General features: G+C 41.3%; 1 protein-coding gene across 1 annotated transcript in view; it reads right to left on the reverse strand.

Moving 5' to 3' along the window:
* LOC118405947 (BMP-binding endothelial regulator protein-like) overlaps positions 1-7,634 on the reverse strand; it is a 35,066-nt gene extending 27,432 nt beyond the window's left edge. Inside the window, exons 1-2 of the mRNA XM_035805800.1 lie at positions 6,324-7,634; positions 5,853-5,938 (exon numbers count right to left, since the gene is read on the reverse strand). Coding sequence (XP_035661693.1) covers positions 5,853-5,938; positions 6,324-6,468 — 231 coding nt within the window. The 5' untranslated portion in view covers positions 6,469-7,634. The remainder of the gene's footprint in view (positions 1-5,852; positions 5,939-6,323) is intronic.
* Positions 7,635-13,841: the final 6,207 nt, after the last annotated feature.

A 13,841-nucleotide genomic window follows, 5' to 3' on the forward strand; every position in this document is an offset into this window, starting at 1 on the left:
ATCTGCTTGGAGATTACGGTTTTTCGTCCTCCTTAGATCTATGCTACTCCATAGCTGATAGCTTTCTTTGTACAAACACAATAACAAGATAGTGATATTAGGTCAAGTATCCCGTTTCCCATCTGTAAATGCAGAAACTTTCGCGGTGGTTTAAAGTTCGCGGTTTTCGCGATGGCCGCTTCACCGCGAACTTAAACTTGACCACCACGAACATTTTCCCATGGCAGTAAGAGACTACAGTGCATGGTGCTACTGCGAACTTAAAACCACCACAAAAGCCCTCTTTCCTGTTACCGCGAAATTAAATCCCCGCGAACTTAAATGCATTTACTGTAATATATAGGAACCTCACGTAGTGGAATATTGAAACTTTACATATTCATCTATCGTTTTCCGGTTTGTATGATAAAGGCATTGTACTGTGTGGTTTTCTTATTGATAAAATGCCACACGTTTTAGGATATCAGTTGACCTCAGGAAGGTGTGTTCCCAATCGAATCGCATGTATCAAAGGGAGCATTCTTTCTTGTCGTGCGACACTCGTGATTTCTTATCTGGTTTGCTCCTGTTCTGTCTAGGCGATGTTTTTAGATGTCTACCTAAGGATGACCGGCTTGGGTAAGCACCTATCAATGCAACTCTATCGGGGGGAGGGGGGTATGATCTCACTGAAGCAGGGGCACGTTAGCGATTTGACAGAGCGCTCAGCGATTTTTTTCTCTTTAATAAAGGAATGTTGTTACGCTTTGTGTGTTTTGTTGTCTTTAAGCTATAGAATAATGGGTTTCATAATATTCATTGTATTGTAGAATCGTGTTGGTGAAATGGTTAGGGTACTTGTCCCAGAACCCGAGGTACTGCGTTCAAACCCCTTGATATGCCACCGATGTTGTGTCTTTACGCGACTTTCGTCATCTCAATCTACCCAAGTGTAAAAAAGGCAAAAGGGGGTTGAAGGAGAGGGTTGGGGCTCCACTTTTCAATTCTGTGTCCTACACACAGTAGATAACAACCCACTGTCCCTACTGCCTGAAAAGTGCCACGGGACTACCTTTACCTTATGTTTTCAATTTTGCTTTTCCCACAGAAGATGCGTTATTCACACATTGAAAGTTGTTGTCATGCAGCTTTCTGTAAATGTCACAAACATTGGCAACATCAAAGGCGGTCAATTAGGTATGCACGTGAAGTCGTCCTAACTGTTTACTTGTTTAAGAAAACTCAGCTTTACCGGTTTTAAGGTGAGCTCTTCGCATACGAGCTTCAAAGGGTGTGGACTGATTGTTCTAAAGAGGAAAGTTTTTAAAACTTTGAAATACACTCAAATATGTGAACAAAAAAATTCAAATTACGCAGAATGGTATTGTTGGAATCTCAAATCAGGTATCCAGCTGTTTAATCACTATAACCACGACTTGGTGTACACCGTTACAATGAGAACTTGTCCTTGAAATCAGTACTCTAAATGATTTACGTTGCTATTCCACATTTTCCCGATAAATTCTATTGAAAACGACTTTTTCGTTGTCTTGTATGTCTGTTTGTATTTCAATATTTTTCTTCTTTCTCTCTTTGTGTCTCTGTTTTCTTTGTGTCTTTCAGTCAATCGTTCTTTCTTTCTTGGAAGCATCCTGTCACCTTTCCAAACTAGCCTCCTTCACAGCCTTCTTGGAGCGCTAGCCTTTTGGGAGGGGGGGGGGGGGGGGGCTGATTCGCAATTTCTAACATAATGGGCCAGGTTCTTATGCCACTAGTGGGTGCCGACACGACCTTCCCGCATACGAACCTTGACATATATGTTGAAAATCGCAAACCAGCGCTCCAGTGACCTTAGAAGGCTGCGAATGAGGCTATTTCAAGACCCGGCCCAATCCAAACGAAGTACCCAAAACTGGCGACAGTCTCCAATCGCAGGCTCCCCTCTCATCAGAGCTCGGAACCAGGCCTCACATGGGATTCAATTAACAGTCCGACTTGAGGAAAGGGGGCTTTAAATGGACTATCCTAATGAACAGTTGTGATTTGTTTCTGATCCAGATTCAGACTACGGGGCCTCCTGTCTTTTATGTCAGTCGTAATTTAGCCTCTAGGGAGACCATTTAGCTATTGTTGATAGAGTTATAAAAGCGAGAAAAGCTTTTTTTTCTAAATATTGTTATTACATCAAAAGCTAAACTTTGACGGTCGCGCAAGAGATTATCTAATACATGTAGATATTATGGGAATATCTAAATATTTGGATAAGTTTCACACCGATAGATGCACCTCAACTTTGCACATGAAATTGACAGATGCGTTTTGCATGAACTTGTTACCACAGCTGATTGGTCGTCTGAAAGTGACGTTACGTGACGTCATATCGCATCTTCACCTGCAGCTCGGGACAAACCATGCCTGTATCCCATACACCCACCCCAAGCCACCAGTAACGAAAGGTCCCTCCAATATGAAATCGTTTTCACATCAAGTAGGGGCATTAATTTCATTAGGCAGCAATCCAGGGCCATGTGGGGGTTGGGTGTACATTATAGCTCAGAGATTACCTCTTACACCACTTTTGGTAGGTTTTTCCCAAGCCTGTGGCGCTATTCAAACATATATAATCTCCGCTACAAAGTTTGAACAACACATGAGTCAGTTTCCTCGCTGTGAAATGGACATACCCATGGCATTAAACCCGCAAATTTTTCGAATGTCCCCCTTAAGCTTCCTAATCCGTTACCTTGAATTATAATATGTCCTTTGCGGTGTAACCGATATCCTAAAAAAATACAACCTAGAGCTAAGTAGACCCAAAATAGACACCTCTTTTTACAACCATACTGTAAAGGAACGCCAGAAATGGGAATTGTAGGCAATTTGTGGATTGTAACAATGGGTTAAGTGGATGTAATGATACGTTATTTGCAGACAAGGCGCTCGATACGTGACCTCGGCGCCCCCGTGTCGTTGGCTTTGTTTCTCTGTCGCTAGCCCTCGTGTAGGTTTCATCGTCAATTTCAATCTTCTATTTGTCAGTGTCACATGACGCCCCATTGAAACTAACAGATGTAATTTACTAAGTCAATATCATATACACTGTAAAAATAACGCATGGTACTCGTGAACCGGAAAAAAGCAAGACTTAGAAGAACACATTTTTTTAAAATGAAATCTTGATATTTTTTCGTCTCTTTTTTAATTGCTTAATTGTCATGACGTATTATGTCTAATTAACATTTTTAGGTTAATAAAACATTTTAATCCAAATGAGAGTTAACTTGCTAAGGTCTAGACATACATTTAACCAAATTTTACATAATGTACCAGTTGATTATTTTTACACTTCAAACATAAATTACTGTGCGTCTAAATTGTGGGAAAATTTCTTCCCAAATAACCATGGGAAAAATAGACACTTGTTATTACTAGTCTTTAAAAAAGTCCCTAGAGAAAAAAATTACTGTAGTCGCAAAATATAAAAAATGTAGTTTTCATAAATGTGAATTCTTATTAGAATGAGTCGTTAGAAGATTATGGTAAAATTAGACGTTCCTCGTATGAGAGCATGTTTTGGTAAGTCATTGGCATTGGCGTCCTTTCTAAGGACAATTATACTATTGTAATAATAGACCCCTAACACTGATCTTTCCGCCTCCCGGTTTGTTTGAGGAGCAGCCCAGGTAAGTGACACAAAGGTGTCTACACAGGTAAAGGTGTGTTCCATTCACCTGCGAAGGTGTACCCTTTTCAGCGCTCTCTTATCTCACCTTACGGGGCACAAAGAGCGCAATGCCGCCGACAATACTCGCCAAGGCGCTCGCGTAATCACACCTAAACGTCGGGCCATACATTGAAACAGTACAGGTAATTACAGGTAAAAAGCCTGAATGCCATTGTTTACTGAGCGAAGCTTAAGAAAACAAGAGGCGAGTTGAGAAGCGAGACGGCGCCCGGTCGAGTAGTTGGGCGGGGAAAAAAACCGGGTACACACGACCGAGAGTCTAGCCCCGTCCATGCAGACGCCTTGCTTCATTTGCACTGAAATTAACACTGATAATTAGCGACGGCGCTCTGACCAAGACGACAGACCACTTTTCGCATAGCCCACTACGCTTGGCTGGACATTGGAATCGTAGCTGGCGTGCAGCAAACGACCATGTCTGACAGGTAGCGCTTTCTTCGGCGACGGTAGCTGGCGCCAGGAGCATTTCAACAACTCTAGCCCCTTCATGCGTTATTCACAGCCTCCACAACGACAATTACCAACCAAATCACTAGATAAGGATCCCATACAGAGCGCTAAAGTTTCAACCATACGCAAGAAAAGAAGTCTACCCCCCAAACTCGCTGCATACCTTTCTAAACAATTCGCACACCAGGTGGCGCTCTAAGCATAATCCTACACAACCAATTTATCCACATATTTCTTCCACAGAACTAAGACAAATTTCACCATTATCGTACAAAGATTAAGACGAGTGAAATGTACACACAACGAGTGTAATCTAGAGGATTTGAATTGCCGCTATGGCGTCTAGCTCTGCTCATAATAAAACAACTTGTCTTACATTTGTCGAACCCCTACAGTTCACACTGAGCACACGAACGCCCGGTACTTGTAGTAGGTCAACTAGTCTGTCCCTTTTAAATAGGACTGTCGCATTGAAATCTTTACACAAAATACAAACCCACACTCTAACCTTGGTACATGTCAAACCTTACGTCTAAGTTTCAATTACAAAGTTCATTTCGCTTTCACCAAATGTCAGATGACATTTAGACGATGGCCTTAAGCATTCGATAAGGGTAGAGAAAATGGGAAGAGACACAGTTGCAAAAGGCACGGAGAAAACCAGTCGAGTGAGTGTGATAGGATAAATTTCTATGTTCCAAACAGTGACAACATTCATGGCATATGCAAGCTACGGTCATAAGGTTTAGAATCGTCTGACACATATTTAACAACATAAGGTAGATATCAAGATAATTCTTATACTGTAGAATTGTTTATTTTTTGTTTGGGGTAAAACAATGGTGTCTGGGATGTGTCTGAGAGGTACCTTGATCAAATATTAGGGGACATTCCTTTTCGTCTAAGTAGCTACTGGTCCTATATAACAAGTGACAGTTTGATTCTGAAGTGGTGACACTGTTTCCGATATGGCCTGACAGATACTTTGTACATTAGAACTATGTCAAAACCACAAAACGCCCTTACTACAGTGTAGATATATGTATAGGTAGAACATACCATTCTTTGCAACCGGCCAAACCAATGTGTAAACAGTCCTTTATGTATAAGTATTGGGGTATCAGTTTGTAGCTATCTGTAATATTCATATTCTTTATTCTTATTTTATAAAGATTTTATAGCAACCATTTTGGACAAAAAGATCGCCAATTTTGCACTGTTTACGCATAATCCTTTTGTTAGGACGGTTTATGTCATAATTTACAAAACTTTATCAACTGGCAATTTAAGTTCATAGCTGAAAGTGGGCAGAAGAGGATGTTTATGTATTTCTCAACGCTAACAAATTGTGAATTCTTACGCCTGCTAGTAGCAATGGAACTTGTGGTCTTCAATCATTGGAACATAAAAGTACCACATTTCAGATGGGATTGTTGTAGAATTCACGAAAGCGTTTGATAATGTTTACTGTTTATAAATAAAGTATCTTACCAGACAGATGCGGCAAAAAGTGCCGCATTTCAATGGGGAATGTTGTGGACTTCACCATGGCATTTGATAATGTCTACAAATAAAGTGACCTCCCAGACAGATACAGCAAAAAAGTACCACATTTCGATGGGGATGGTTGTAGATTTCGCAAAGGCGTTTGATAATGTTTATAAATAAAATGACTTACCAGACAGATACAACTGATGCAGGGATCGAAAGCGATGAGTGGTATGATCACAGGCTCTCCCTCGTTCCTGCAAGTCGCAATCGAACCTAGGAGGGGAAGTTGGTTGTTTCTTTGCTATTTCAGTATTTCACGCTGGAGTAACATAAGCAAACATGGAGAAATTTCGCGAACTTTATGGTACTTTTATAAGGACCACCCTTTTTGTACGGAAACATTAAAAAGGTAGTGTATGCCACTGTAATAGTTAAGTGCAAACCGTTTTAAACAGTCAACTAAAGTTAAGGTCTGTGATAAAAGCGAAGGAAAACGATGTGGCTGTGTGTTGTATAGTAACAACAAACACCACATGTCAGTAGTGACTTGTTAGCACGATGTCCTACTGTGAACTTGCGAACGCCGCTCACAACAACCGGTGACCGTGTTCCCGACACATGTGCTAGTTTGCCCCGCAGGCATGTGAGTTATGCTCACCAGATATAAGCTGCGTTCTTCCCACCGGCGAGATGATGCACAAAACTACGGCGGTGAGAAGCGAGGCCGCCCGAAGAAGTCCAAGCGCCGGTACGGTGAAACCGGTCGGGGCTGCGGCGTCCATAGCTGAGCGAGCCGAACACATGTCCTCGAGTAGCTGGGAAGAAAACACCGGAAAATCCCGAGATGATCACGCCTGCGAGAGAGTTGATCGCTTGTCGTAGTGGCTAGTGTTACTCTGACCGAGAAATACACGGGGTTAAGTTCCAAAATCCCGGGTTGGGTGACACCGCGCGGGTTGGTCCATACACTTCGGGACTGGACGGCGGAGAACACCGACGGAGCTGCGACTCCCTCTCGTTGGTGGTCTCGAGCTCGGGGGAGTGTCTGCGTACGAGAGCACCTGTGGTACTGGCCGGTGAAAGTGACTGTATTTTGGAAATCGGCCCGGCACAGAAACCTGTTGTTGTTGTAACTGGCGGCGGGGAGGGTTCAGGGGAGGGGCGAAGGAGCCGCACTGCCGTATGGATCCTTCAATCAAGGTTGACAAACGGCTGGAGAGGCCTGAGGGCGGGCGGGAGCGAGCTGGCGGTGGGCGGGCCGACTAGGGGGCCACTGCGGGGTGCTCCGTCGGGGGAGGGGCCGCCCGTCCCCTGCTTGTTGTTACGGTCAATCACGAAAGCAAATAACGACATAAAAAGTAGCTTCCTATCAAAACGTGTCAGTCCACCACGTGTACTGAGAGAAAAGGGATATTTGACTTTCTTTCGAAACGCAAATAACTTTACGATCGCTCCCTTAGGTAGTCGTCCGACCCTACAATATTGTCAAACAAAACAATTCAAATATAATATTGATAAGGGAAGAGGGGGGCAATATCAACACACTGACTGCACGCCTAGTTTCTGTGGGAATTGTTTACACAAAGCGCCAAACGTAGTAACAAAACCATTCACAAACTTGAAATCTTATTTGCTGCCTTTTCAATTTTATGATTAAGTGTTTTCTTGTCCTTGATCATGCCTCGCTTTGTTTGCTTGGGTTGTGTTTTGTTTTTTCTTTGACCAAACGTTACCGCATGTCGTCAGGTCAAACAATTGTTCTTGCACCGAGCGACTCTAACTCAAAACGGTTCGAGCAATTTCTGAAACGTGAATTTTCTAAAGTAGGAAGTGTTTGTGATGACTTCCGTGAACACATTTTTGGCGTTTAAGCCCATACAACGAAATCTCTGTGTACAAAATACATACATGTACCTTGTCAAGGACACACGTTTTTTCGCGCACTAGTGACTCGGACACAACTGCCAGCAATTATATATTTGGCGTGAAATGGCCATGCGGCGTGTTTGTCCACTTGTCTCGACAAGGCGATCAAGTTACCCAAACCCTCCGCACAACAGACAATTAGCAAGGAAGGCATTTTTGCCGCCACGAAACTATTTTCAAATCACCGTTTTTGTTAACGGTATAACATTGGCGCTGAAGAAAAGGCGACATACATTTTACACGTGTGCATAAATGTTGAAAATTTTGCACTGTGAAATGTTTGGCAATGACATTATATATAACATTGCTTAGACCAAGGACGATATATAGCGTCCCTGTTTAGACATATGAATGATAGCATATATGGGATACGTTTCTGTTCCAGGATATTGAATAATCACTTCTCTTTGAACACAATGTTCCGAGTGTTCTTTTTTTACTAAATTTCATATTGTGTATACTTTGTTATCAATAAAAGGTTACGTTTGATGAAAATATTTCTTTATGTCTGATATTAAAATATTTCTTTATGTCTGATATAAGTGTCATGTCACACGTTGTTTACGACAACAAGTAAAGGGGACATTCTTGAGATAACCATGGAGGTGTCGCACGGAATCTTGCGACCCCAAAAATATCGTAGAAGTCTGGTTCTACTCTCCAGCAGAGGTTAGGCTCCGGTTGGTTTTTGGCGTCTTTTCATGCATATTTTGTCAAAATTCTGTTTTACCCACCGTCTTGATAAAATGCCAAAGATATGCTTAGAAAGTGGTTCGCTTTTGACATCTCGCTGGAAATTCCTACACCAAAAATACCGTACGAATATGAACATCAAAATCGTACGACGACATACGACGAATCTGTGTGACCGCACCGTAATTTCTACCCCCCCTATCAAAATGTTACGGTGGTAGCTCCCACTCCTAAAATCTCGACCTTTGCTTCCCCTACTTGTACTGGCGATATTTACCTTGTTAAAGATCAGTTGTTCATCTCGTCAGAGGTGTTTGTTTCATACACACGCGGGTCACCTCCTCTCATTAGTTACCTACGTCTTTATTCTGAGCCTTAGAAGAAACATAACCTCCGTAAGACCCCTTGGTAGACATTTAGACTCTCACAAGGACCAAGAAAGCTTAGAGGTCTTAGAGAAGACTTTGAACGCGTCTTTACAACAGGAAAAGGTTGAAGCTAGGCGATTTTGGAGGGTTATGATCTAGACACAGTCTGGTCGAGTCGGCATTTTCTCTTATCGAAATTCATGATCACCACAGGAAAAAAGGATTCAGATATTCGAATTTTCTAGTAGACAGTGTAATAGACACAACCTGGTCAAGTCGGAATTTTCTCGTAGTAGGAAAAAGAAGATATAGATATAGGGATTTTTACGTTACTAATGTAGAGTATAATTGATTGATATGTTGATTATGATAAGTATAACTGTGTCAGTCTGAAATAAGGTAACGATTGATTTGAAATTAATGAAGTATCATTGCATCGGCAGTGTCCGTTTTATCCTGAGTATCTGGTCGAGTATCGACAAGGGAACAGTCCAGAAAGTTGCACTTCAATCGTATACGAAATTCCTATTCCTATCATACGTCCTAGTCTATAAAACATGTAGCGTATAGCAAAGATTACAATTTTGCTATCACTCAAAGAAATTTGTTTGAAGAAACTACCCAATTCGCCTTGTTTTCGTAATCCCAGACTTAGATCAGGAGAGCTTGAGTGTACTTCCGTCTTGTTTTGCTAATCCTAAGACTTGGATTACAAGTGGTCGAGTGTGGTTTGTCCTTGTTTTCTGTAATCCCAGATTTGGATGAGAAGTGGTTGAAGAGTAGTTCTCGGAACTCTTGTAGTGACAGAATGTACTTGTACGATTTGGAGAGTACTCAGGAATTAGTGCGTGTCCCTTCTAGGTACTACAACTGATACACATGCTGCACACTTCGGCCAATTCAACCCCCCTTTCTCTCTCGAGCTCTTTCCATCTATCCATCTGTTACTGTCCCCTATATACTAATAGATATCGCTCCCTATTTCTATCGCATCATCTCTCTCTCTTGTAGAAGCACAACTAAAATCTACTTGTTAGTTACAGAAATATCAAAAGACAACATTGCCCAAGACTGAATAAATACATGTAACGTTAGATCACCTTTATCCACGGGGTAACATATATCCGTTGTTTTTAGATACTGAGTCAAGTTGACGGAAATTGTTTCAACATTTTGAAAATATTGCAATTTGAAACCACCGGCCGTATAGAGACTTGATATTAGTACCCAAAACATTATTTTTTAAAACAACGGATATTGGTTACTCCGCGGATAAAGGTGAACTAGCGTTACTTACCAAACCGAATATATCTAAGGATAAAGAGTTAGCGTGTACAAGAATTCGTAAATTTTGAATATTATGAATCACCAAACAAGAGAAGAAATACATGGTTTACAACATGGAATAAAATATCAATTGTACTTTGAAGAAACTAACAGATGATCATAATTTATATTTCATTTCTGTTCGATGTCGGCAGCTCACAACGGGTATGTCATAAAATCTGATCGGTGTCAATTTCAGTAATAATAAATGATGTGGAACCCTATCCGTTGTTGATGAAACCGGACCCACATTGGTTCAGTATCTGTACAAACATCCTTGACACTCGTCCTTGTAAAAACATCACCCATTGGGTTATTCCCGGACGTAGTGTAACTTCAAGCAGATGTTAGGGTATGTAACGTAGTGTAACTTCAAGCAGATGTTAGGGTATGTAACGTAGTGTAACTTCAAGCAGATGTTAGGGTATGGCTCAGTCTCAGTGTTGTGCTCGTGTTTTTGCAACATTGTATGTCTTTTAGCATTGTAACTTCATAATTCTTTGTCTACGCCACATAATCTTATAGTAAATTTTAGGAGGAAATAGAACGTTTTCTAGGATATAAGAGAATTCTTTTTTCCACAACGAGCAGTCACTTACATTGTCATTGCTAACGTTTTCTGTTCATGTCCAATTATAATAAATTTGCACATTTCTTTATTGCTGTGTGTTGTTTTGTGTCAATTCTAGTGCACCACTCATTTGTAAGTTTAAGAGTAGATAAGTCAATATTGATTTGATTCTAAGGAAGCCCAAAACTGATGCGAGCGTGCGAATAAAAGTTTGTCAAAACAAATTTGCCTTCATTATAAAATCTAAGTGGTCAGGAAGGCTGAAAACACATAGTACAGTATAACGAAGAATAGATTCTTCATTTTTGTTCTTTCACAACTTCTTCGGACGAAAATCTATGCGCGCGTGGGCGATATACATACAATTTAATCAATTAGCCAAACAATAAACAGTGAGTGAATTGAAAAATATCAACGAACGAATCAGAAAAGAAACGCTCTCAAAACAATTAGAACGCGTGCAATGATTGGTTAACGGCTAAATCCGCTTTTGTTTTTACAAGAAGTTGTAACAATACTTCGCTTGAATCATCTTTCTTTGTCTCGTCAAATTGACACGATAATTGTCAGTTTGACGTAAAAGCGTGATTCACTCATGGCCTTGTTTTTGCAATGGGCATTAAATGCCATAAAAAAGAAGATAATCGTGTTAAGCCGTTTGCTAATCGGATTAAAGTAGATCGTATCGTTAATCTTGTCAGCACAAACTAGATTTAGTGTCTGTTGGTTTTGATCTGAGTCATCGTTATTGGATCAAACTGACGGGAAATTGTCATTGGCTGTCAACTTGTCAGGTCACATGAGCGTCATGATGACGTAATTGACCTAGGGGGTACCCCAGTATTTCAAATCTAATTTGCATACAGACTTATTTCATGGGATCTTTTTAGGGCCACCTTGTAGAATCACTGGTTAGACAATGATCAGGAACTTCTTTCACAAGTAAGACATTTTCATTCTCCAAAAAAAATAACGAAAATAATGAACGGAATTCTTGGTATTAAAAAAACAAAGATAGCAAGAGGAAAATTTATACATTTTCACACCCTAGGACGTTCCGAATGGACGCCCTATCGAATTTTGACGTTCAACCGCAATGACCCCATTTACAGCTGACATGATAATTTCAAAATCACTTGAGGCAAGAGGGACATTCATTGATAAAACAATTGCAAAAATACAAAGTTCAAGCACAGTCGTCATTTTAAGTCAAAAGAGAAAACATTAACTCCATAAAATCAAATACCGAAAATGAATCAGAAACTTATCGAACCAATTAACTCTTACTAGGCTTTTACTCCTAACTTGGCCATAGTCCCCTATTGCTATTCCGCAAGGCCGGAGTCTAGTAGAGACTTAGTAGACCGAATTCGTCTTGCTTGGAGAATACCATAGGCCTACTGTACACCTGTGGTTACTCTGCTGCGTGAATCTACAATCTGGCTGTCATCTAGCTTCAGTTCTGTCAGGAAGAGATGTTTGGAGAGAAAAGTTCATCTGGTGTGAGAATCTGGGAGTCAAGCGCTTCCCGATGTGCTCCTGTCAGCGCGTTTGGCTGCGGTGTCACATGGTTACATTCTCATGTCATCATCAGACGATCTTATACTGACGGGACGGGCTCATCTGCACAGGTGGTATAGGGGTCGTCTCAAAAGCTGCAATATTTTTTCAACCCAAATGGTGGCATCGGTGGTTAATTGGTAGGGCGTTTGGCCAAGAGGTGCTGGGTTCGAACCACCTGAAATGCTCCGATGTTGTGTCCATGGGAAAGGCCTAAGTCAAAATGATATTAATACGCAACTCATACGGACTTGAATATATCGATCCACACGTATGAAGGAACTTCTTCCTTAAGTTGTGTCACAAGCTATCTGCCATCAAGAAATCAAGACCATAGCACATCCAGGTCAAAAGATATAAAAAATAGAAGTTCTGCTGCAGTACCAAGGTCACATACAAGGGGGCTCAAAATCAACCTTGACATTTGCCTTAACAACACCTATAGCTACCCACATGCCAACTATCATCGTAATACATCAAGAGATTCTTGAGTTGTGTTGACTACACAAATCCGAAAACACAAACACAGAGAGACGCACACACAGACCGACACAGACACACCCAAAACTAACGTTATGTCTCAATTTTCCATGGAGATAATTAAGCTTGGCTAGTGGTTAGACTCCCTTGCAGTCTTCGGAACTGGGCTGGGTAGGGGGCGTTGGTCCGCGATGTTCAACGTTGCTCTTGTGCCGGGAAAGGGAGTTTGCCGAGGAAGGAAGTTTGCTGTGGAAGGGAGTTTGCCGTGATAGCCTGTCTTTGCCCAGTCCGCAAACAGCAAACAGCACCCCCCCCCCCCCAAAAAAAAAACAGCCAAGTTCCGAAGACTGCAAGGGAGTCTAGCTAGTGGTGTAGTGCTTATCATTTTCTGTATGGTGAACTCTCGTCTAGAAGTCCAAGGTCACCAGATCAGCCCTATCACAACGGCACAAGGTCAGGAATTCCCTATCAGGACCTTCCCGATGTCCCGGCCCTTTGAACTTGGCGCTAAACGGATCCCACCTGTCAGTACAGACTGGGCAGTGTTCCTGACACTAGCTGGCTGTTTCGAGTCTTCAGACAAAATGTCAAGTTTCAGACCAAAATGCCCGCGTGATCTTTGAGAACGGATACAATTTTTGTTGTCCGTCGTAATTTTTGCATCCCTCTTTCTTTTACAATTAAGAATGTATCTGAGGCCATTACAGTGGCGTCGGATGGCTGAGTGAATATGCTAGCGGAAACAAGATCGAAAGTCACGAGTTCGATGCTTTCCTTGTTCGACTTTCCTTACTCCACCCAGGTTTAAAAATGGATACCTGCCTTTCGGTTGGGGAGGTAAAAAGCGGTGCCGTATACAAAGTTGACAACAACCCACTGCCCCAGCGGTCTAAAAAAGGGACCACATTATTTTTAAATAATAAACATAAAAAATTGACTAATAACACTAGCTATCGAGTTTTGGACAACGTATGTTTCAAATTTTCAAAATTTAACCCAAATGCTAGCAAGCTTGATACAAGTATAAGCGTGCCTTGTGAAAAGACTCCGATGTTGTATAGTATTTAGCCACAAAAAGAGAGTTTAAAACGAAATACTTCTTACACCCATGAAACTTCAAAGGCTAGAGTTGTGCAAAAGTATTAGACACAACGTAAATGCCCACAGATAGAGATAAGGGGTGGCCTTGCTCCTAATCCTAAGGATTGAGAAGAAATGTCCTCATTAAAATCTATAAACTCGTGCGTATATC

This window comes from Branchiostoma floridae, chromosome 18, assembly GCF_000003815.2.
Source record: "Branchiostoma floridae strain S238N-H82 chromosome 18, Bfl_VNyyK, whole genome shotgun sequence".
In the NCBI taxonomy this organism is placed as follows: Eukaryota; Metazoa; Chordata; class Leptocardii; order Amphioxiformes; family Branchiostomatidae; genus Branchiostoma; species Branchiostoma floridae.